Source organism: Rhamphochromis sp. 'chilingali', assembly GCF_963969265.1.
Source record: "Rhamphochromis sp. 'chilingali' genome assembly, chromosome: 1".
In the NCBI taxonomy this organism is placed as follows: Eukaryota; Metazoa; Chordata; class Actinopteri; order Cichliformes; family Cichlidae; genus Rhamphochromis; species Rhamphochromis sp. 'chilingali'.
In genome coordinates this window covers 31,824,358-31,848,751 of record NC_137929.1, presented here as the reverse complement: position 1 = coordinate 31,848,751, position 24,394 = coordinate 31,824,358, and the positions used below count along the sequence as shown (strand labels likewise).

The 24,394-nt window shown below is 41.3% G+C and overlaps 3 protein-coding genes across 5 annotated transcripts; 2 read left to right on the top strand and 1 right to left on the bottom strand.

Annotated features, from left to right (window-relative positions):
* Positions 1–91: 91 nt before the first annotated feature.
* phf23b (PHD finger protein 23b) lies at positions 92–4,578 on the top strand. Its single transcript, XM_080905257.1, has 5 exons — positions 92–625; positions 1,870–1,901; positions 2,009–2,101; positions 2,216–2,831; positions 2,943–4,578. The coding sequence occupies exons 1-5, from the start codon at positions 598–600 to the stop codon at positions 3,134–3,136; spliced, it is 963 nt and encodes a 320-aa protein (XP_080761383.1). The 5' UTR covers positions 92–597; the 3' UTR covers positions 3,137–4,578.
* Positions 4,579–4,664: 86 nt separating this feature from the next.
* LOC308404630 (uncharacterized protein) lies at positions 4,665–9,534 on the bottom strand. The gene is made up of 5 exons (XM_080894773.1): positions 6,368–9,534; positions 6,176–6,274; positions 5,838–6,049; positions 5,358–5,421; positions 4,665–4,840 (listed from the first exon to the last, which is right to left on the bottom strand). The coding sequence occupies exons 2-5, from the start codon at positions 6,272–6,274 to the stop codon at positions 4,802–4,804; spliced, it is 414 nt and encodes a 137-aa protein (XP_080750899.1). The 5' UTR covers positions 6,368–9,534; the 3' UTR covers positions 4,665–4,801.
* A 1,586-nt stretch (positions 9,535–11,120) lies between these two features.
* On the top strand, positions 11,121–23,963 carry LOC308410116 (phospholipid scramblase 1-like). 3 transcript variants are annotated; one of them, XM_080903246.1, is made up of 8 exons: positions 11,121–11,257; positions 11,863–11,952; positions 16,569–16,843; positions 17,625–17,667; positions 17,857–18,077; positions 20,189–20,350; positions 21,244–21,405; positions 21,499–23,963. In XM_080903246.1, the coding sequence occupies exons 2-8, from the start codon at positions 11,940–11,942 to the stop codon at positions 21,556–21,558; spliced, it is 936 nt and encodes a 311-aa protein (XP_080759372.1). In that variant the 5' UTR covers positions 11,121–11,257; positions 11,863–11,939; the 3' UTR covers positions 21,559–23,963. The 3 variants fall into 3 exon arrangements, with proteins under 3 accessions (XP_080759372.1, XP_080759373.1, XP_080759374.1); XM_080903247.1 differs by having other exon boundaries at positions 11,142–11,257; positions 11,799–11,952; XM_080903248.1 differs by lacking the exons at positions 11,121–11,257; positions 11,863–11,952 and adding an exon at positions 16,129–16,214.
* Positions 23,964–24,394: the final 431 nt, after the last annotated feature.

Sequence of the window (24,394 nt, the reverse complement as noted above, 5' to 3'; positions counted from 1 at the left end):
TTACGCCCGTAAACGCGTTTGGTGAAAGGCTGAAAACTAAACTACGTTACCCAGCATACACTGCAGCACACCCTTCGCTGGCAGCCTCAAGAGGCTTCTGCCGCGCACGAAGAGGACCGTGCGGAATAAAAAGCCCCAACTTCGGTCGTTTTGTATGTCTACGACGAAGAAACGAAAAACTTCATCGAGGGAAGTTTCCGTCATGGATCTGCAGTGATTCGCAGCGTTAATTAAATGAAAGTTTACACTTCTGTTGTGGTTAGATTAGTGCACTGACGAAGAGTGGGAGATTTGTGAACAAGCGACGGTGGTATTAGTATTTTGTCGGGCTAATAGTGTGGCGACAGGTCGGTGGTGGTTTGCCCCCCGTTTGGGATTCCCCCTAGAGGGAATACAAGGACGACTTCGACAAAGTGTGGAGTTTCTTTGAACGACAGCATCTTCGATCCTCCACACACTTGGCTTTCTGCTGCCAAAGTTTCCCGGTGCTAAGGTGCAGCCACGCCGGGAGAAGGCGCAGAGAGACGGCCGCCACTCTCCGGCTAGCTCGCCTGCTGTTTCTGCTTCTCGGATCGAGGCCGTGTCGGCGAGGCGACAATGCTTGACATAATGTCTGAACACCAAGGTATGCTTATGGACTATCAACAAAACCCAACGAAAAATAGTCCTCACTTGATGTTAATCTGTTCATCGCGTAAAGCTGTCGTTTTGAGGACAGTAAGCTAAAGTGAGTTACGGCTAACGTCGTTGTTGCGTGTGTTGTAATAATGTCACAGCTCGATATTGACCGACAGTCGGACGTGTTGTCGTTAAACTACCATGAAAGTTCTTTAAAAGTGAAGACTGTGTGATTCCAACTTTTTGTACAGTGATTGTAGTTCATAGATTTGATGTTAACATTTATTACACAGTTCCCGTTAGCTTGCTAGTTAATTAACGCGCCGAACCACATAGCTTAATAGCTGCATAGCCACGGTTGCAAACCAACTCACCGAAGCCTCTCTAACGTGTCAGTTGAGATAACATGGCTTAAAAATATAATTCAGAAAAATGCCCCCCTTTTTTGGACATTAGCTCAAACTTCAAAGGTAGCCAGCACGACACGCCCGATTAACATTAGCCGATAGCACAAAGCTATCTCTGCTATGGAGCCTCCCACTACTGTATCAAGAAAGCTACCTTGGTTTGCTAGCTGATCAAGAGGCTGTTAGCCACAAGACAACCCTTAAAAATATCAAATTAAGCCCTCGACCACGCAAAACTATCGTTGTAAAAGCTCAGTAAAATGAAGTTACTCTCTCTTACCCGTTTACCGTTAACGCTACAAACTGCATAACATTCAGTTAGCTTCCCCTCTAAACGTCACCTAGCATTAGCATACACACAAAATGTACCAAAAGCATGGTGTCCAGCAAACAGACGCATTTTTAGCAATCCAGTCAACTTTTCCTTATAAACTTGGCGTGAAAACAACGAACTCTTCTTCTAGAGTGATTTTTACACACCCACTAATTTTGTGAAGTTCAAGCAGTCACAAAGTGACACCGGTTGCGTTGTTTAAGGACGCAGAAGTTGTCTTGAAGATGTTAGTTGGTCTTTTTTTTTCTTTTTTCTTTTTTTTCGCTCAATTGACCTTCAGTCAAATATGGACGTTAATTTAACGTAGCTTTTACAAACACACTGTTTTCAAATAAGACCAGCATGCGCTTCATCGTTTATAATCCCGATTAAGGTATTGAGCCGTGTTAGCAAGCTAATGCTAGCATTAGTCCACTCTCTCGGCAACGGAATGCTTTGTAATGTAGTGGCTGTTAAGCAGTTGAAAAGTGGTCACTTGTGACTTACAGACTTTTTTTTTTTCTTCAACAGATTCACTGTTAACGTGTAAAACGGAACCTCTGGTGAGTATTTTTATCATTTGAGCACTTTATTTGACTCAGCTGCCCTTTGTTGTGGAGGGCTGTGTAGGTTAGCTTCACTCTCTTAAACAAAGACATGTTTCCTGTAGCCCCCAGAGAAGAAGAAGAGGACTGTTGAAGACTTCAACAAGTTCTGCAGCTTTGTCCTGGCTTATGCCGGTTACATCCCCAGTCCAAAAGAGGTGAGCTGTTGCTTTTTTTTCTCTCCCCCCCCCCATTTTCTTTTTAACATATCATATTAGATGTAGTGACTACTTTGCAGTTTTGACAGAAGATGTTTTTGTCTGCTTTTATAGGAAAGCTCGTGGTCCCCAACATCATCCAGCTCTGCACACAGTTCGGGGTTGTCAGCAGATGGTGGAGGTGGAGGGAGCAGCTCCAATGGCAATGCCTGGGCAGATGGGGGCTCCGACATCCACACCATCCATACATTTGTCCGCAAAGCTCGAGCAAATAAGGGCAAAAGTATTCGGCGCATGCACTCTGACAGCACCCTGCTGGATAAGATGCAGCTTAAAGACTCTCTTTATGAGACCCAGGCCAGCACTAAGGGAGAGCGCAAGAAGGACAAAAAACTGAAAAAGCTATCACTGGATTCTGCCATGGGAGCAGCAGATAGTGGCAGCAGCGAGGGTGAGAAAAGAGCCCGCATCAAACGCAGCAAGAACTCAAAACAGCCCAAAGCTAAGAAGCTCAAGAGTTCAGCTCCTCAAAGCGAGACTGACTCCGAGGCACGGAATACGCACTCCGAGGTACGAGCTGGCAGGGAGGAGCTGCCGGGGCACGGGGGCTCCTCTTCGAGCATGCAGAGCATGGGGAAGGTGCAGCCAGACGAATCCATCAGGGAAGCAGAAATGAGCTCCAGTGAGGGTGAGACATGGATCGCTGATGAAGACATTATGGTGGAATCGGGTAAGACACTGTAATTTTGACCTTTTGTCTGTTATTTACTTGGTGGTTGCTTACTTTGAACCAACTCACAACCATAATCCCCCTGTAACTCTGGTCTGTTTATCCACACAGGGGATGATTCATGGGACTTGATCACCTGTTACTGCGGGAAGCCATTCGCGGGACGGCCGATGATCGAGTGCAACCAGTGCGGCATATGGGTGCACTTGTCATGCGCAAAGATCAAGAAGTCAAACGTTCCCGACATCTTTTACTGCCACAAGTGCAGGGACTTGAGGCGGTCGGGACACAAAAAAGACACTTAAAGCTGAGCAGGACTGGAGAGGAAAAGGAGCGTTTGATCTGTTTTTGCTGTCGTCTGACACTTAACTTTCTTTGATGCCTACAGCCAAAACAGCCTAAACTATCACCTGGAGGGCAACTGTAAAGTCGGTTTGTTGGATTTCTTTCGACAATCACAACCATTCTTATTTATCCCTCACGTCTAGTTTTCGTTCCCCCTTTTGCTACTGTGAAGAACTGGGAAAAAAAGGCAATATTGACAGTTCTTAATTGACGTCAGCATTGATTGGCTTTAGTATTACAGTTCTGGTGATGTGCATATACTTTTTTTTTTTCTCTCTCAATAGTTCTCATATTGACTGAAGGTCCACTTTTAACTTGTAAATTATTTCTTGCGCATATTGACAAATTAGTGAAAACCTTCTCCTTTGGTCTCCGGAGTACCACCCTGAGCTTGGTCCAATCATTCCCAACCTTAAATCAATACAACACATGCAGAGTTGGGGAGAGGGAAGCCCAGCTTACATTGTCAGTTAAGAGGTGGATAATGTCACTCCTGTTATTACTTTATACGCACGTCATAATGCTAGACGGGCAGTTCGTTTTGGTTTTGATCGTACTCTGGTAGTTTGTGTTCAGCTTTTTCTTGGGTTGTCTTTAAGCCTCCTGAAATAAGAAGTTTCAATTCATTGACTCGGATAAGATTTATCACTTTGCATCTTCATATGCATCTAGTTGTACTCAAACTATCCTTTCAGCAGTGCACTTTTAAAACCTAAATACACCCCCGCTTTTTTTTTTTTTTTTTTTTTTGAAAACCGGACTTGGTCATGTGCATTCATGACAGCGTGCTTAGTATTTCTCACAGTCCGGCTTATTAATCAGTTAGCCATTAACCGTGAGTCAGTTTTTACTTATGTGTTTGTTTGTTTTTTGTATTTAAATCATCTGATATCGGGGCGGGGGGAACGTTGCTGTAAGACGACTGGTTTGTTGCCGTGCTTTACGATGTCAAAGTAGCTCTGAGGCGCGTTTATGAATGGTTGTTTAAAAAAAATATATATATATATATGTATTTTTTATTTCTAGGCTTTCTGAGGAAGGGGGTGATTAGAGATGCACCCCGCATCAGAAAAAGGACATATGATTGTCTCACATCGAGAACAAAGTTGTAGTGTACAGAAAACAAGTTGAGGCTGTCTAGGTTGTCATTTTGTTTATGTTGTTTGGTTTTACCATGTGCGTTTTTTCTTTTGTTCGTGGGAGAGTCATCGTAAGTCTCCAGTAGCAGTTGCATTCTCCGTACAACTTAAAATTCTGTGTACATATCCTGTTCTTTGACAACTGTACATATGTGAAAGTGAAGAGAGAATACTCAAGCAAATTCTATATTTTCTGCAGTCTGATATTGTTTTGGTTTTTTTTCCTTTAATTGTAGCTTGAAAAATAAAAGTCTTTGGGAACATGCTGGTTGAGTTTTTTTAATTTTCTTTAATAAAATGACACACAAAAAACAAACAGTTACATATCACATTTTGTTAGGTGTTGGCACACAACAGTGTTTGTCAGGTTTTGTCTTCTACCAGCAGAGGGCGACAGCTGGCAGGAATCTCACTCGTTAGTATGGCACAGATACTGAATAAATGCCAAGTTATACAAAAATTCATGCGTGATATTTAGTAGGCTTTCTAGTTCTGATAATCTTCCCTGGGGAGGTCTGGTTCATCCTGCAAAACAAATATATAAATGCTCAGTTCTTCATATTAGACAAGTGCAAGGTTTTTAAATTATTAATGCTGAAGCATTGTTGTAGGGGCTAGAAATGGCTACCAGTGTCACAGAAAACTTACACAAGCCATGAAAGATGATAACTGCATATGCAAATAGGCCATTCAAGCAATAATGACTTCAATGACTCAAGCACATGCACACATACATATATGTATTTATGTATATTTTAAACTATTAGATATTTGTTCATAGAATACAAGTTTAGGAATAGATTGCTTTCTTTGCACTGAATGGGACAGCATATAGTTCTGTTTGCATATTTTTTACTTTGCATTCTGCTAAAAATAATCTGAATAATAACTTCTGTTTAAAGCTAAAGCCATCGATGTTTCAGGCCCACATGTATACTTTATGTATCAACAGTGCGAGTGTGTTGAGCTTGTGGCATTTAAATGTCGCTGCGATGCAGGTTATTTGGTGGGAAAATGGGGATAAGTGTCATTTGCCGCTCACCATTCGGGTTCTGAAGCTGGATATTTGAAAGCCGCCGATGGGGTCCAGAGGAGCGACCTTCCTCCTGTAGAGAGGAAGGCAGTCAGAATTCAACACAACATCAGGGAATCAAATACGTGCAAGCATCAAATCAAAAGACATCATTTGGTTCTGGACTGATCATTTGATCTTCTCATTTTTACATCAGAATTACATGTATTTTGGCCAAGAGCTAAAAATCTTCAAAAGCGTTAAGATATTCATCTTCATCTACTTGACTCCAAATTTACAAGTGTCCTTTGTTGTAAATTACATCATAGGATTAATACATCTAATATAAGTAACAATCATCCCCATAAATCATAACATGTCAGTTTATATAAGCTGCATAAGCACATAGTTGCTGTATTTACAGCTAATTTGCACTATTTACACCTTTTCTCTATCACGTGTGGCTGTATAACCAACTGTTCGACAATATCTAGAGCCATTTGTCCTAACCTCTTCTCATTGGCTTTCCGGTTATGCTGGTGCTGGTTCGGGTGCTGCCGCTGGGCGGGAAGGTGTTCTGTCGGGGCGATGAAAGTCTCTGACTGAAAGGAGCCATTGTCTACATCTCCCACCATCCCCCCTGCGTCACCCACAGAGAGGTCGCTCATGTCCAAGTGATCGAACAGGTGGGAAAAGACTTCTTGGTCCATTAAGGTGTCCTCCTGAGGACGTAATCAGATCATTCAATAAGATGGAAAAGGATTAAATGCCAGTAGCTGTTTAAATTGCTTGTCCGAAAGTGGTAATAAATTTAATGTCTGTTAATAAAAAAAACAAAAAGGGCTTACCCTCTTGTTTCTGGATCTGCTTGGTATGACAGCAGCAGATATCTCCTCCAGCAGCAGGTAAAGAGCCAGGAAGGGCAGCATCCATCTAGAGCCAAGCATCTGCACAGCGCAAAAGAGAGATTGTGAGTCTTGATTCCCTGTAAGGGTGCAGTCACACAACAAAATGAATCTGAAAACAAACCCTTTGCTCACCTTAAAATCTCTGGTTTTCTCTTTGGATTTCGACTCTAAGCTGTCTCGGGTCCCTCTCTGCTGACCAGTGTGGAGAGGAGGGTATTTGTAGCCATGCTTCCAGGGTGGGTTTATATTTTGGGACTATTATGGGGCTGTTTAGGCTAAGTGTGTGTATGTGTGTGTGTGAGAGAGACTATGTGACTTCAGACATGCCAATTAAACCTGCCGCCTCGCTTCCTTAACATCATTATTGTCAATCATTATTGTCAAAACCTTAAGAGATTTTAGGTTCAGACAACATGCGCTGACACACTTACATACAGCTACACACACACATGGCTTCGGCCCCACCACGCCCTCCTCCGCTTTCATTATTGCTGCTGCGGACAGATGAGAGTATGATAAGACCACTTAGTTTACAAGCTCGCCCGGAGTAATGCATACCCTCAGGCTTTACATCCTCCCATGTCATTTATGCAGGCATGAAGCTGAGAAGCATGAGTGAAAACAACATCTTTATACTCTTTACACTGTATCACATCGAATGCTCGTCAGCCCGGTTTTTACAAAAGCAGAGATTTAGGTGGAGTTATGAACCGTGAAGTGATCTGCAAATGCAAGCATGTCGATTTCTTTAGGATAAGATAGCTTAACATAAGATAACACATACTTTATTTACTACTATGTCACGGCTGTCACAGAAGAAAATAGCTCAAAAAACAAAATTACACTAAACAAGGAGCTCAGTTAAGACAAAAAAGCGAAAAGCTCAGAATCTCAGTGTGATACAATGAAGAGCTTAAATGTAAAATCAATGCAGGTATCGTGGTATCAGGTAGTAATCTGTCCTTGTGGCAGTGGAGCTCAAACAGGTGTTAGACAAAGTCTTCAGCTGCATGTGCGTTAAGTGGAGCAGAGGCTGGTCATGATCCAAAACCACTGACCACAGCTGGAGTCATTTGAATGTCCTCCATGTCATCTCTCACTGAATTAAGCAAGGGCTTCCTTGAAAAGGAAAAAGTCATTTGGGTGGCATCATATGTTCCTCCTAAACCTGCACATATTGTTCAGCATTAGTGGTGCCTTCACAGATGTGCCATGTGCACTGATGTACCGCCATACCATTGCAGATGCTGTATTTTGAGCATACAGCATCTGTGAATGTTTGAAAAACAACAACACAATTTTTTACTCACCATTTTAAAAGACAACTTTTCCACCTCGCCTTAAAGGAACTCAGGCCCAGAGAAGACACTGCTGTTTGTGGAGACTGTTTTAACATTTGTGTGTAAAGCAACTATATTCTTTGAACATGGTATTCAGAGGTGCTCCTAAGCTCGTGCAGTGAATTCAGCTACAGACATCGAAAACTCAGCTTATGTTATTTCAGCTGCATTATTCTGTCAGGTTTCTATAGACTTCATTTTCTTCAAACAAGTTCCTTTATGCAGCCTATAGTAATCAGACTTCAGCATACAGGGAACTTATTTTGAAAGAGTTGAAAGATTAAAAGACTTTTGCTGCACCGTGCAAACATCAGATGACAAATAGCATCTCAAATGAAGGTTCATTCTCTCTCTGATAAGAACAAAATATGCTGTGCTCCTTTTGCTCTCTGCTGGAAACCGCTATCTGTTTAGCATCCACCCAGTGAACACATAACTTGCTCAGTTATTACAGAAACCCATTTAAATGCATTTTGCAGTAAATAAGTGTATCTAGATTACCTAATCGATCATTAATAATTACTGACAAATGAAAACTGTAGTAAGTTTACTAATTAATTAAAGTATTTGTGTAAGTCAGCTTGTTTTTGTGTCGTAAATCCCCAAAGAAAAGGACCCATCCACAGCAATCAGAGATAGCATCAGTGTGTGTGGTTATCTAAAGCACTCTGCTTCGCCCGACTTCAAATCACCACCCCACTGAGACCACACAGACAGCCCTCTCCACCCGTCTTCCTCCCGCCGGCCTGCTGCAGAAAACAAAACACAGGAGAGACAGTGTAGCTGGGATGGATAGAGATTGGCAGAGGATCGGGTGGGGCCGGTGGGGGTCTACTCGAAGGGTATGCGCTTTGAGACACGTTTTCACTTTTCCTCTTTTTCCGCCCTGTCCTAATTATTTCTATTTTGGGACACTGAGGCTCACCAAACATAGAGCCAGTGTTGATAGATCAGTCATGTATAAATAAGCCACGACAAGGCTGGCAGCATGTCAGCACGGGCAGAGGCCAGATAGGCTGCACTGATTACCCCCATTATCGGGGACAGGCCTCATTAGGAGCCTCGAGCTGGGTGTGCGACTGTACGTGTCCTTTTGTTACAAAACAGGACCAAATGTCCTCCCGAAGATGTAAGCGTGAGGATCATCTTTCAGATGTTAGGACATTTTGTTGGCTCTCGTGTTTAAGAGGTTACAGGTTTCAGTAGAGAGGATTGGTTAGAGGCTAAAGGCTAGGATTAAGCCAAACAAATGCTCCTGCGTCTTCGGTTTTTAAAGATGTGCTACGATACGACTACTTGCACTTGATCTGAGCCTGTTTTTTCATTTTGAGACTGAGAGGAGAGTAGTGATGCCTAGGCAAATTTAATCATGTTTAATAGCTTAATGTTTATTGAGTGTTACTGATTTTCTATTCTCAAAAAATAAAAAAAATCAATCAATCAATAAAGCAAATAAACCAGATCACATAAACCACAATGCACACAGTAAAATTTGCACACACAAAATTGTCATTGTGTGTTTTTCTATCCAGTGCATTGGCAGTGTGTTTGGGATCATTATCATGCTGAATAATGAACTTGTCGCCAATCAAACTCCTTGGAAATGGTACTGCATGGTCAACCAAAATCTGATGGCACTCTTCTACCTCCATAATTCTATTAATTTATACAAGATCTCCAACACCACTGGCTGAAACGCAGCCCTAAAGCATGACAGGTACAAGAACTGGGTTGGAAATGAGTGAAAAAGCAACCAATGAGCAAAGAAAAATCTCCAGAAAGCCTGGAAACTATTGCTCATGACCACTTTTAAAAAGAAAAATTAGTGGTCTTCTATGTCTGGCTCATTGGTAGCAAAATACTAGAAATAAGTGGAGGCTTCACAATTTTGCACAGTACAGTGATTGGTAGTATGTGTCCTGTGTATGGCCCTCTCTCTCTCTCTAACTGTGTGTATGAGCTGACACACTCCGCCCCGTCTTTTTGCCCTATAAGTATCAGGCATTGCAGCAGGTCCCAAATATAGACTCGCAGAGACGATCCTCACTCACAAAAAATATTAATGAGAAAAAAAAAAAAAATATATATATATATATATATATATATATATATATATATATATATATATATCTGTATTTTTCTCCGATTGAATCTGCATTGAAATGCAATGTAAGTTCAGCTATTTGTGTTTGTGAGAGATGAGCAGAAATATCAAAATGAGCAACGTATGTCAAAGACGTATGAGTTTACCGTGAGCTAGCACAAAGTGAGGCAGCCAAAACAAACCACACTGAGCTGCTGATGGGAGCCATTTCTCTTTCTACTTTTATACAAACTACTCATATGTTTATTTTTGGCCTGTTCATTTTTTTTAGGACACTTTAGTTGCCCCATAAAGTCCAACGTTTTGCATCAGCTTATATATAGCAGCAGCAGTACAAGATCTTACCAATGTAAAATTGGTGTTTACCCATTACTGAATCTTAGAATTAATCTTAATTTAATAATTTAACTGAAAGTTTCCATTCTGCTTATATAAGTATGACTATTTTGATTTTTGGTTCAAGTAGCCTACATTTTACTACTAATCCTTCCTTGCTTCTATGAATACTCGAATTTCCCCTTACGTAATGTTTTAAATTAAGTTATTGCTATTTTTTAACTTCTTGCTATGTTTGAAAAGCAAAAATATAGCATTGGAAAATGCTCAATAAGAAGAACAAGTTAGTTTTAAACATTATATTTTGAGTTTAAGTTTATTTTTACATTGTTCTTAAAGCTGGATTAATTGTACAGGGTGGGCCATTTATATGGATACACCGTAATAAAATAGGAATGGTTGGTGATATTTAAGTCCTGTTTGTGGCACATTAGTATACGTGAGGAGGTAAACTCTTGAAGATGGGTGGTGACCATGGTGGCCATTCAGAAGTCGGCCATCTTGGATACAACTTTTGTTTTTTCAATAGGAAGAGGGCCATGTGACACATCAAACTTATTGGTAATGTCACAGCATGGGAGATGGGTGGTCTCGTAGGGTGTCTTGCATTGAAATCTGCTGCAATGACCTGGTTATCTGCAATGACCCGGTTACTGCGTTTACCAGATATCAACACAATTTCGATCCGCTCCTCACGTGTTAACCTCTTCGACATGTCAATGGCTGTGAACAAAGAGAAACTTGTAAATAACTCATGAAAGAATAAAGTTACGTTGAAACCAAGCACACCATTGTTTTTCTTGTGACATTATGTACATATATGTACTGTGTATTTACTGTAGTGTCTGGGTTTCCTGAGGAGGAGGAGCCGGAGAAGGTGGCTGTGATTTCTGGCATTTTGGCGCCCCCTGGTGGTCGGAGCTGCCCCAGTGTTTCACAGATCGCTCCGCTCCTTCTCGTCTTCCTCCCGCATCTGCAGCGAGCGATAACAAGTTTAGACGTCCCTGGTGACGCCGGTCTCCTCTTCCCGCCCAGTGCACAAAAGCCCTCATCTCAGTGACCCACCAAAGCCTTAGCCCATGTAAAATCCCGGAAAGGGGGAGGAGACTAGGAAGAAGTGGAGGGAGGCGTACAGCACAGCTGCAGCTAACAGGTTAAAGGAAGAGCACAGCAAGCTTCTGCTTTCCCACCACTTTCTTTCCATTTCTTGTCGCTGGATCTTCAGGGAAAACAGCCACTGAGGTGAGATATTTTTGTGTGAGTGTGTGCTGTTCCTCACCATATTTTAGCTCGAGTGTTTTTTTCTTCTTCTTTCTTTTACTACGACATAAAGACTGCTCACGAGGAAGGAGATGCTCGCGACCTTTACTTTAAGAAGCTGTAGGTGTTTTTCTCTTTAATAAGCTCTCATGGGAACATGAGAGGGAACTTTAATGACGTCTAAAGGGGCAAAAAAAAAAAAAGAAGCTTAATGCTGACATTTAGTGGCAGTTAGCTGCCAGTCTTGGGCTGACACGGGGCACACCCACTCCTTTTATTTTTATGATTTAGGTCTGAAATACTGTGCATCAGGGACAAAAGGGCCACGACTTTGAACCCAACATTGTCAGGATTGTTTTGGACCTCTGGTCTGTGTCTGGATATTATCCGTGAAGCTTTGTGTCGGGATGCCACATAGGGCACATTTACACACAACCTCGAGTCGCTCGCCTTGAACGCATGACCGATTGAAGTTAAAAATTCACGTTTGTGTTATTGTCGCTCTCTGCGCACCCTCCTCCAGTCCTGCTGGTTTCTATTACACCCACCCCTCCCCTTTTTTTCTCTTCTTCCCTTTATCCTTTCAGTTTCCCATAGAAACCGTGCGATTGCGTCGGGAAGTGTGACCTTATTTTTCTTCCTCCGCCCAGAAAAGCTCTGCACCATGTCTGCTCCTGGTAAGTGCCTAGATTTCACATTTATGCTGACTTTTGTTTTCAGTTTTTTCTTTGGACGAAAATATGAAGACGTAAGAGTGTTTTAAAAACGTGAGCAGTGTGGCGTACTTTAATAGTTTTAACACTTTGCTTCCATTACGTCACGCTTTGTAAAATGCTAGAAGTTTTCTCACACTTGCCCCGTTAGCTTTCCACTAAACCCAACAGCCTGAATAATGAGCACACTGTCCAGCCCACACAGTAGACTTCTGAAGGTGGGGGATGTTTTTTATTTTTTCTTCCCCAAGAAATTCCAGGAATACTTTCTTGAAAACACGTCAGAGTCTTTGGCCCAGCAGACTTCTCTCACTGAGTGGAAAAGGTGAAAGGTGCTATTGTTTGTGTATGCCAGCGCAGTGGATGCACCCACACTTTTTTCTGTTTTTTTTTCTTTCTTTTTTTTCTTTTCAATTAAATGTGAAGTAAAGAGAGGGATGTTGAGCAAAGGCAGACCACTAGCTTCACACTGTCTAACTTCCTTTTTAAACTTTCATTACACACAAATGGCACAAGAGGTTGTTTTTTAATTGTAGTCCACAAGGCTTTATTACAGCCTTTGCCAGCAGACTCGTGACTAAATGGGCTTTTCCAGTCACCCGGTCTTGTTCGTTGTGGTTGTAACGACTCAAAAGAAAGTAGTGCTCCACTCATGAAAGTAAATCTTTTTGGAATTTTTTGGCATTCAGACAACAATTCTAATGCCGAGACAGGAGGGGGGGGGAAAAAACAACACAAAACGTTGTCAGCTTTGTATTTATCCTTACTGCTGAGTGGGAATATCAAGTGCAAACTGATTGAAAACATCATTTTATAGTTTACATGTATTCCTCACTGGTGACTGAGCCTGACCTGCACATAGGTGGTAAAGCAGTGAGGGGAGCATAAATAGAGCAGGGACAGAATCTGCATCGGTGATGGCGTCACTTCACTAGAAGGATCCTCCCGGATCCAACCAGAGATCTTTTGCTTGTTAGGTGAATATGTAAACCAATACTAGTCATAATATTAAGTAAACATGGGGGGGAGAATCCTTCCTCTTTCCCAGGCAAAGTACTAGCTGTCATGTCCACCTCGTTTTTGAGTGTCTTTCTCTGGACAGGGTTTAATTAATAATTTGATGGAGGAATAATTTCAGGAATGCTTTTCTGAGTAGTTTCTCGCTTCTGGTTGTCCATCCCTGCCCCCGCCCAGTGCTTGTAGTGCTGTGGAGACACTCCGAGGGAGGATCTGCTTAGCTGAGCTCATGGTGCATTTTCACCCTTCCATAGGAGTCCATGCTCACTCACAAGAGGAAGTAAAATTTTTCTAGATGAGACTGTGGAAAGATCATCAGGCACTCCTGCAGCTGCCTTCCTCTCACAATCTTTTACTTGGTCGCGCGTGTGTGTGTGTGTTGGGGGGGGGGGGGGGGAACCACAGGCCAGTGACCTTTAGAAAAGTTAGACTCATGTGCTTCAGGTAATTGCACGATGTGAATAAAAACCAGTTTGGCCAGTCTTGAGACCAAAATCCCTCATTGACATCCCATTCCATTTAAATGCGTATAGACCTTTTTGTTTAGTTTTTTTTTCCATTACCAGTATACTCGCTGCGATTCACATCAAAAAGCACATCTGTAAAGAACATACAGTGCAGAAAAGCAGCTCAGATATAACATTCAGAGAGAAACCCAACGGGCATGTGGACGCTCTCGTCAGCAAAAACAAGCTGATCTAAATTTGATCTTTCTAAATTCTTTCTTAATTATGTCCTGACTGCTGTTAGAAAACGGCACAGCACACATACTTTCACATGACGGTCTGTCAGCAGGTGTGACTCAGGAGGCTCGTCACGTCATTTGTGTTAAGGCAGTGACTTTATGGTTGATGCTTCCTGTGTAGTAAAGTGAGCCATTAAGTAACCAATAATTTCTCTACGAGCAAAAATGTCTTCAGCTTCCTTTGTCTTTTCTTCCTTGGGCAGTTCACAACTTTCCCCAAACGAATATCTGGTAAAGGTAAATTTTGTTTTTTGGGGGTCCCGTCATAAACTAGAGCTGTTAACCAAAGTCAGTTTGTCATTTATATTTCTATATAGATTTATATATTTAAAATAAGCAGAAAACACTCATATTGGAAAAGACTACAAACACGGGAAAGCGAGATTACAAAGCTGTGTTGACCTTAAAATGAGTTTTCTGTGTGTCTCATTAATGCATGAGGAGCCCCACTTTGATCCCAGGTGGAGACACACATCTCCTGGTGTAGTAAAAAAAATAAATCTGTCACACTGAAATATGTGGAGCTACCCTTTGTCAATAAGGGTAGCTCAATAATCTTTGCTGTGCACGTAACCTGGTCAGAAGCAGGTTATATATTCAGTTTTGGTTTAAAATGGGCTGGAAGTGGCACGTTTTTACTGATTCTTTTATTTACAGCACGTTGTAAGCGCGATACAGATTCTCTGCTGGCTACTATGTTTTGCAAGAGCAGCTTGTAAAGCCGTATCTTGGAAAGATCGGGAATGAAGCGCAACAGTAAAGTTACAGCAGCTCACACTGAGCTTTGCAGTGTCAGAAAATCTATAAAAATGATTTGAGATCAGATTCTAATGTGTTGCTAAGTCTGTTTCACATGCCTCCACATGTCTTTTATTAATATATGGGATGTTAATGTTTATTATTAGTTAAACGTGTAGCTGTCGTGTTAGGGGGGGAAAAAACTAGAGCACCATGCAGTGTTTCAATAATTTTCTCAAATTAAAATGTTAATTTTTACTGCTCTGTTTACTAAATCGCAAAATCAACAAGTTTCTGCAGCTTTAATCTCTTTTGTTTGTAACAGTGGGGAGTTTCACCATTAGGTTTTTATTATCATCGCCATTTATCATCATCATTTGATAATGTCTCTGATTGGTGTAGGAGACACTCACAGGGAGGCAGAAAGCCCGGCTTAATAGAGGAAGTTGATAACCATCATCGTGATATTGGGGTTTCAGGTCAGGCCGGCTTACACACAGTTCTCAGGGCTAAAGGAAACCGTCCTCAGTACAAGTACAAACGACCACCACGATGCATTAGACTTGCACTATTAAAATTTTCTACATTTTCTGCCTCTCCACCACACCAGATTTCTTTTTTTTTTTTTTTTTTATCTTGTCTGTTAAAATCATAGCAGCAGTCCTATGATAGTGAAACTATTAACATTTTTTTTAACCTTTATTCTTGGAAGCAGGATAAGGGAAGGTGGTTAATAAAATTCGGCATTGATTTTCCATTATCTCAGACATCTCACATTTTACATTTTACAGTGGGGCTTAAATGCTGTGTTCTAAACGAGGTCTGTACTATGGAACGAGATATGCGTGCGTGTGTGCACGACTGTAGTAGTGAGGGGAAATGTGTCTTTTTACACACCAAAGACTGATCGGTCAATGCTGTATAATTTTGACCAACGTTGTTGTCGTTATGAAGTGAGAATGATCACATTTTTGCATTTTAAACAAGGACATTACAAAACCATTCGACTCAGTTTAGACGTTATTGGCATAACATATGATCATAAGGACAGCTGTGTTCCAGTGGACCTTGCAGTTTATCTGATAACAGCATTTTACACATTCATAAAAGTAAGCAATCCCCAGTTAGTCATTGTTATGAATCTTGTGAAAGTGAGTCCCATAGCACACAACAGAGGTGCAACTGGCCCTGTGTAGGGTCTTATGGCCCCTCGTGGCATTCTCCAGGGCAGCCACAGAGTAGGCTGGCTGCTAGCCTCTTGAGACTAGTGTGCACTTATGGTTCTGTTGATTTAACGCAACAGCTGCTTTAAATAAGATGCAAACACTGTGAGAGACAAAGTTACATATCCCTGTGCTGACGGCGTCCGCTCTTCCTATCTGAAATCCTCACTTAATGTAAGAATCTTCAGTTCCTGTCCAAAAGATCCCCAAATCTTAGTTTTCACATCACATATTCAGTTTTTCCACCATGGAAACACTGACAATTGGTTTCCAACATATCATGGATCCAGTTTTTCCAGTATAGGTAGGTCATTACTGTTGTGTTGCAATCACCGGCCAATTAGCTCTGCCCTGTCTACTAAAAAAAAAAAAAAAAGGGGGGGGGAAAGGGCGGATGATTCACAGCGTGCACACACACGCACTCACACTCAGCAGAGTAGCTGCTTCTAGCGAGACACTCGGCGATCACTGCTCTCAGCTTCTCTCTCTGCTCTGACTGGAAGGTAAGAACCTGGAGACGACCAGCCGTGGTCAACGCAGCTGGTCTATAATCCTAAACAGCAGCTTCAGGCTTTTGACTCTTATATCATTTTTATGTGTGTATATTTATATTATCATTCATACTCAGGGTTGATGGTGTCTTTTAGTTTTTTGTGCCCTATCTTACATATTACAGCTTTATTTATTTTCCTTGTATTCTCTGGTTGTTTTATGGTAAAATTGAGCTCTACTTTCTAAAGTTTGACTGTCATAGTTTGTACAGCAACAACTGAGCTCATGAATTCAAATTCAGTCAAATCAGACTGTCGGTATATCTGAACAGGTTTTGATTGTGTCTATTTTTTTCCCCCTTCCAGTTTACCCAGGCGCTCCAAACCAGCCACCCTATCCCATGTCTCAACCCGGCGGAGCACCGTATCCAGTTCCTCCTGGATATGGAGATCCCAGTCAAGCCCCTGCACCGGGCTTCAACATGGGCTATTCAGGACAACCTGCGGTCATGTACCAGCCAGCACCCATAGGGCCAGCTCCAGGCCCTGAATACGGTGGCCCACCAGGGGGGATTTCACCAGCTCCTGGAGGTCCAGCAGTCCCCGTTGGTGTCCCACCTGGACTTGAGTACCTCACACAGGTAGGGCAGAGAAAGGTTAAACCAGTGCAGTTTTTTGTTGTTTTGTTTTATATGCTGTCCTGTTCAGCAGCTTTTGGAGTCACAATTATGATCTGAATGCACTTTTGTGCCAGACATATTTTGCTTTTCCAAGATGAGCTCTGAAAATTCACTGTAGGCTCCACTTGTTCACGTCTTTCTTTTATCTATCTAGTCATTCGTTCCTATTAGTGTTATATCAGGCATTACATTGTATGTTTAGTATTACAATATCCAAGCTGACAGGCAGATTAAAAAAAAAAAAAAGAAAAGTCAGTGCAGTCAGGTGATTTTGAGAGCTACGATTGGTTCCACTGTCTTCTTAAATGTCACAAATTTTTTTTTGTCACGAACTCTTAAGTAAACTTTCTAACAATGACCGATGACTCAGTTAATCCTTCCATTTTACTTGGAATTTGTATGAACTTGAAAAATTGCTGGCCATGTGCGTAACCCGACACAGTTCCTGGATCTGTTGCATGCCAAGCAGTAAGAGAAAAGGTCACATGTTTAAGACTGTAGTGGGTAAAAGTAGTGTTTTATAGTTCTGTTGGCTCACCATTGAAATACTTGCAGTTTGCTGCACTTTTTGGTGATCATTAATCTCAACTAGGATTTGTGACACTAAAGTCAGTTTCCTTTTTAAAACAATATGTGAGGTCATACGTGCTTTTAATTGTTTTTAGAAGGAAGAGACTTTCAGATTGCAGGATGTGCCACAGAGTTGCCTGTTTTCAGTTTGCTTTCTCTCCTTCGGTTTTAGATTGACCAGATCCTGATCCATCAGAAAGTCGAACTCCTGGAAGGTGAGGCGTGCATCTTGTTGAACACAGAATATTTAATCCTTCAGCAGCTCATAAGCAGCAGTGTGTGAGGCTTAAAGCCTCTCAAGATGAAAACGAATGGAAGAAAAATTATATCTGCCCTTGAAATTCCTTACTTATTGTTACTTCATTGCTCACCGTTTTCCCTTCTCTTTTCCCAACCACGCCCAGCATTCATCGGTTTTGAGACAAACAACCAGTATGAAATCAAAAACAGTCTGGGTCAAAAGATCTACAAGGCCAAAGAGAAGAATGACTGCTGCACCAGGAACTGTTGCGGCTCTCTGCGCAGCTTCGACATGAAAATAAAGGACAACATGGACAGGGAGGTTATCCGTCTCATCAGGCCTTTCCGCTGCGTCTCCTGCTGGTGTCCCTGCTGCTTGCAAGAGGTCAGTCCACTCTAATGTTTCTGTGTTTGAGTAGAAGTGACTTGGCTAGTGTTGAAAGAGGTTAATGGAGTCATATTGCATTCATTTACCACACCTAGACCAATATTGTTCCCGGTCAAAAGCATTTTTGGTGTGAAATCTGAGTACTCATCCATCATATCTGGATTATTGTATTTGATCTAGATGTGCTGGTTAATCTGTAGCTATATTAAATATCTGAAGAGACTCAAATAGGGAAGAATAAACTCTTTACTTTCTGTAGCACTCTGTTCGTAGTTTATGTTAAGACATACCTAATCACTTTTTTTGATTAAATAAAGATAGATACAAAAGTTAGATCAGATAAAGGCAAATAAATCAAGACATTACAGTTTTATAAGGGGCAATGATTTTTTTTTTAATGTAATGTAGAAATTAAAGGAAAAATCTGAAGATTTTAAGAGAAACGCGAGCTCTGTAGTTTATTTTGTGACACTTACACTTACAACAGCTCATCTCCTGTTCAGGATTTACTTCTATTCTTCAGGAATGTTTTTAGTGGAGCTGCTATACAAGTCTGATTTATTCGCCTGCCTCTGTTAACCCTGCTGGATTTAAAGTAGTTTTTAGGGTGGGAAGTGGGCTAATTTACTGCTGATTGGTCCAGGTGACCAAAGAAACTGCTCTGAGTTATCAGTGTGCTCTGTCCTGGAACCAGCTGCATGCAGATTAATGTTCTCTGCATTGACAGTCGATTGGAGCTGCAGACCCTGCCTGTATCATTAGTGATAATTGATGTGAAATTGGAGTCAGTTTGACGAGGACACTGGTATTTGCTTTTTATGCACGTTTGAGTTTTATGGTGAAATGTACAGAGTGCACAGTGTAAGCAGTTAAAAGGAGGCTTCCAGTGAGCAGTCAATGCACTGTGGAACAGATGCAGACAGTTTAATTTCTTGAATTTCCCTCAGAACATCTGGTATCAGATGGTTATTTATCGGTTATTTAACACAACCTCTACAGATGTTATGAATGGGGATGCAATACATAAAGGCTGATACTGTTTGGTACCATGCTGTAAATATGCTTATTAAAGGTCTTGAATTCAACACAGGGAGACTGTGTGGACAGACTCACTATGGCTTCTCTTGGAGATGATGTTAAAATAACTTTGTTTTTAAGCACGAGCTCCCTGCTCTTGTGGCTCAGATCCAAATAACATGTAAAAAAGCTACTTATCAACACGTCTCTAACACATTTACAGCTTAAATTTAAATCACAAGGTTCTGGCATGGCCGGGCCAGAGTCAGTATCAGCAGGAAAAGCCACGTCCATTATGTCGTCCTTCACATTTCAAAAGCTGTCCAGAGGGTCAGATCTGAGTCTTTGCCAGGACAATTCTGGCCCCCAAGACATTTGAATTCACCATAGTCTAGTGCATGTTATAGTGCATGTAACAGACATTTGATACTGCTACTTACAGCCAGACTGGAAGAAAACCTTAGTCCTGTGTTTAAAGTAATAAATAATTGTTAGTCTTTTCTCATGTAAAATACAGAGGCCTATCAGTTCTTCGTTCTTCATAACAACCTGCAGCCTCACAGTGCCAGTGGTTCATACCTTTGCCTTTCCTCTCTTTGTCTTGAGTTACTGTTGCCGAGTGGTTGCTGCTGACCCGGTGTTTCAGTGCCTTTGTGTGCCACTCTGCTCAGGCAGGGTTTTGTTAAGACCATGAATGGCCCTTTTGTCTGTCCAAACTATTTCCTAGACTCCCTGATCCTTTGCCATACGTCCACTGAGACCTTTTTCTCTTTGCCCTTGTGTAATCACATCGTTAGTGGTCTGTCTACAGAAAGTTCCCAATGGTACAAATCTAAGAAGATATCCAATCATACTGCAGCTCTCGGTTTAGTGCCCAGACAGGAACCATGTGAGATGCATTCCCTTTGTTTACATGGTTTAACAATCAAGCAGTCAGCCTCACTTATCATTCCTGCTGTCCAGCATGACACCGCGTGACGTTTTATTTATAGCTGTCAGTGTCCAGGAAAGAGAGCAAACGAAGCTCTGTGAAATAGCTTTCTAATTTTGTGCAGAGCTACTATGTGTCTAACTAACTATGTGACCAACAGATGGAGGTCCAGGCTCCACCTGGGACCACCATAGGGTACGTCAAACAGGACTGGCACCCTTTCCTGCCAAAGTTTTCCATCCAGGGAGCAAACAAGGAGACACTCATGAGACTGGAGGGGCCCTGCTTTGCCTGCAACTGCTGTGGAGATGTCAACTTTGAGGTGAGCTCAGAGGGTCGTTGTTTGTGGGGGGAAACCGAACTCTGAGTAAATTTCATCCATCAGCCAACAGTGATTTGTTACAGATCCACTCAGATAATCTAAACAGGACTGGTAACAGTCACAGAAATGTTGATGATGATTTTAATTAAGTCAAAGGAATAGTTGATAGTTTTGGAAAACACTTTCTATTCACTTTATTGTAGAGTTTAGTGAAAAGGTTGATACGACTCTTATCTGTCCATAAAATATGAGGGTACACCTCGAAGTCAGGCTACTATCCAGCCTGTGCAATGAAAAAATTAAATCTTCCTATTAGTCTCACTTCCTGGTTTCCCACATGACATCCTGCACACATTACTTGAGAATTGACATGATACAACTACTGGCTGCAAGTAGTTGTGATTAGACGCAGGGGAAATGCAATTGTAGGGAGGCTAAAGCAGCTTAAATAGCAGATCAGGTCAGCTGATCTGCCAGGATTGCAGCAGAGCCTGCTTTTTGTCATCTGTTTGCACAAAGGTTGTGCTTGAGATTTTCTTTATTACGTAATCTTCTTGTGTCTTGGTGAGCTTGCTTGTCAGTATTTTCTCCCACTCGTCCAGTTACTTTTCCAACACTAAAGAGCATTCATGGAAACACATTTTTCCCATTAGTTTGACACCAAGTGAATGATCCTTAGTGCTGCTGGTGGTCAGATTGTGTTACCTTTCATAAGGACCAAAAAAGCTGTTTTATCTCCTGATAAGTGCATGTTAAGCTTTTATTTCTCAGCAAGAAGGCAAGAAAATTTTAAACAGCAGCAAGGCTGATGTTTTTTCCATTGTTTAAAGAAAGTGTGTGCGACAGGATTAACAACTTGTGATGAACGCTGGTATTATTTTTTTTTTTTGCAGCTGAAGGGGAAAGATGGTGGCACACCCATTGGTCGCATCAGCAAGCAGTGGAGCGGCCTTTTGAAGGAAGTCTTCACTGACACAGATAATTTTGGCATCCAGTTCCCGCTGGACTTGGACGTGAAGATGAAAGCTGTGCTAATGGGCGCCTGCTTCCTCATCGTAAGTCCCCAATCTAGAAGAACATAGTTGATTTTGAAATATGTGGTGTGTTGTTGAATAAAATAATTCATTACTTTTAACGTTGCTTTGCAGGATTTCATGTTCTTTGAGAAAGTCGGAGAGGCCAACCAGCGCAGCAGTGTGTTTTCATAACAGAGGAAAGAGGAACCGTGGGGGGGCGGCCTATGATGAAGGTGTTTTCCTGTTATGTAACATTTGTAATTGTTTTGTTCATTTGTTACCAGTCCCATAATCCATTTATATACACATACAACTCATTGTGAGTGAATAAACTCTTGATTAGATTTAAAACTTTGAATCTCTCCAAAGTCAAAGACTGAAATTTTCAGTGTTTCTGTACATTCTGTAGATGTTTCACCTCTTTTTAAGCACATCACTGTATTCATAGCAAGCAATTTACGCTACCAAATTTAAACTTGGAAACAGGTGTGGACACGCATCCTTTTGAATGTGTTTTGCTGCACTTGTGTTCACATTTCATTTCTTTCTTCTTTTTTGTCACCATCAGTTTGTCTTTTATTGTTAGTAATTTTATGTGCTTGCTCGAGCTTTATAAAGATATAACAGTATATCTAGTAGAAGTACAATACTGTTTTGTAGAAGATGTATTCATTGCTTTGCCTTCATTTATCCAGTTAAATGGTGGCAGAGTCTATCTGTCAGTCCATTGCTTTGGTATGATGATCATCATAATCTGTGTACAGATATTTTTTTTAATTTAAAAGTTGGCTTTTGTTTATTACTTTGGTGTATGCTCTACCAAACCTATTACATTCCTTTGAGCCTCCACTGTAGGCTGTATTTAGTGTTAATCAGCAAGTGTTGGCATGCAAAACACACTAAGATATGATGCTTGACATGGTAAGCCTTAAACCTGCCTTGGCTTCATTATATCAATGTCACTGTGAATATCTTAGCACAGGGGTGTCAAACTCAAATACACAGTGGGCCAAAATTCAAAACTGGAACAAAGTCGCGGGCTAACATTAATATTTATTGAAGAAAAAAAAAAAACTTCCTCCAGATATAAGAATGAATCTTTTCTTATGGACTCAAATAAGTTTTGCTGGAAAATATGGCTTCGCGGGCCAAATGTAATTAGGCTGCGGGCCAAATTTGGCCCGTGGGCCACAGTTTGACACCTATGTCTTAGCATAAGCATTTGGCGCTAACCACTTGTGGACCACAGTTCCACTACACAGAGCCACTAGCACAGCTTTTAATCTTTTTGTCACTTATCAGAAGCCATATAGAAAACCTCGACGTTAGCCACGGGAATCCCGCTCTGGTTGTTTAGCTCAGGGTGGCATCATGTGCAAATGTTAGTGTGTAAATACACTGAAGTATAATTGCAGATATGCTCATCATTAAACCTGCCTGACATTATTTTATCATCCATGTAAATAGTTTATCTTTAAGCTCAGTTTGGGCTAAATGCTAACTACAGCCAGGAGGTGCATCACCCTAAGTCTTTTTGTCATTAACTAAAGCTTATGGGAAACATTTAGCCACAGTAAACTGGCTGTTTAGCATTTAGCCCACATAAGGAAGTGACATCGTACTAGCATGTAGACATGCTAACTTAGATGGTTGAAATGGCAAGCATCTTAACTACTAAACAACCTGTTGTTAACATGTGCCACTGTTGAGGTTTTAGCATTTAGCCCAAAGCTCTACTGTGCCTACGTACAGACAGTACCTGCCTTGTCCTAATTGTGCAGTTAGTTGACTACCTTACAAAAAAGTCTGAACTAGTTAGCCGCTGTCACTTGTTTAGGGATGTGTTGCCTTTATTGGTGTGAAGTTGTGAATCACACATTTTTACCAAAGTGCACTCTTTTTATTCAGCAACATGTCTTCAGCCATGGTGCATGATGCAAAGCGCACAGGCTTTACTCTAAATGATCCTGTGCTCCCTTTATGGAGTTTGGTGGTTGCCGGTGACACCTCACCATCCAGTTTCCTTCACATACCACTGAGTTTGAACATGTGCCTGCGTAATGACATAGGGGAGAGAGAAAATGCAGGCGGAGGGAAAAATTTAAAAGCAGATGTTGAGGTTAGTGAGCATTGATCTGGCCTCAGAATGGTTGGAAAACCCCACAGGCAAAGCTTGCATGAAACACTGTAGTTCCTAAGTCCCTGTAAAGAGTTGGTGCAGTTATGACTGCTGGTACAGAGAACTAGAGAGGAGACCAGAATCTTAACTGAATCAATTGACTTGTTTTTTCGTTTTTTGTTGTTTTTTTTTTTAATTTGGTTGCTTTGCTCTACAGTGTTTGATAGATGAGAGGTTAATGTTGCACTTCTGTGTTTAATAATCACTCTTGTTCTGGGCACGCCTCCAGCGTGAGACCTGGTTGCCACAAGTGCTTTCAAATCCAGCTAGCTGTTTGCCATCACCAACCAAATGTATTGTATGTGCATGCATAGATATATGTATATGCTGAGTGGCCAGTACTAACCAAAGCATGTACAGTTTATTTAAGTTGCGCACTCGCAGTTTACTGTTCCTCTGGAGGCTTTTTTTTTTTCTATCATATATGTACAGCTGGGAGGGGCTGCAACATGTTTCCTGTGTTTTTTTTTTTTTTATCAAAAATGTTTTGTAACACTTTTCTTGTGATTGGACATTTTTACATATACAAGCAACGATGTATTTCTCAAATAAACAAATGCAACGATAAGCCTTTATTAAAAGCACAATCGTCTCTTGTTTTTCTGCCCACGTGATGCTGCAGGAAAATCTGGGGAAGGTGCTCTGTCGGCCTAAATGTGGACCATCTGGTTGCACTTGGAGAAAATGAGCTTTGGTTTAATAGGGGAAATCTAGTCCCTCCTGCTCCGCCTCAAAACGAGCTCCATTCAAATCGTGCTTTTAGCCAATTTTTTTTTTTTTTTTTTTTTAACTGTTGAATGGCATCCTCACTTCAGTCTGAACTTTCTGTACTATTTGCCTATTAACAGA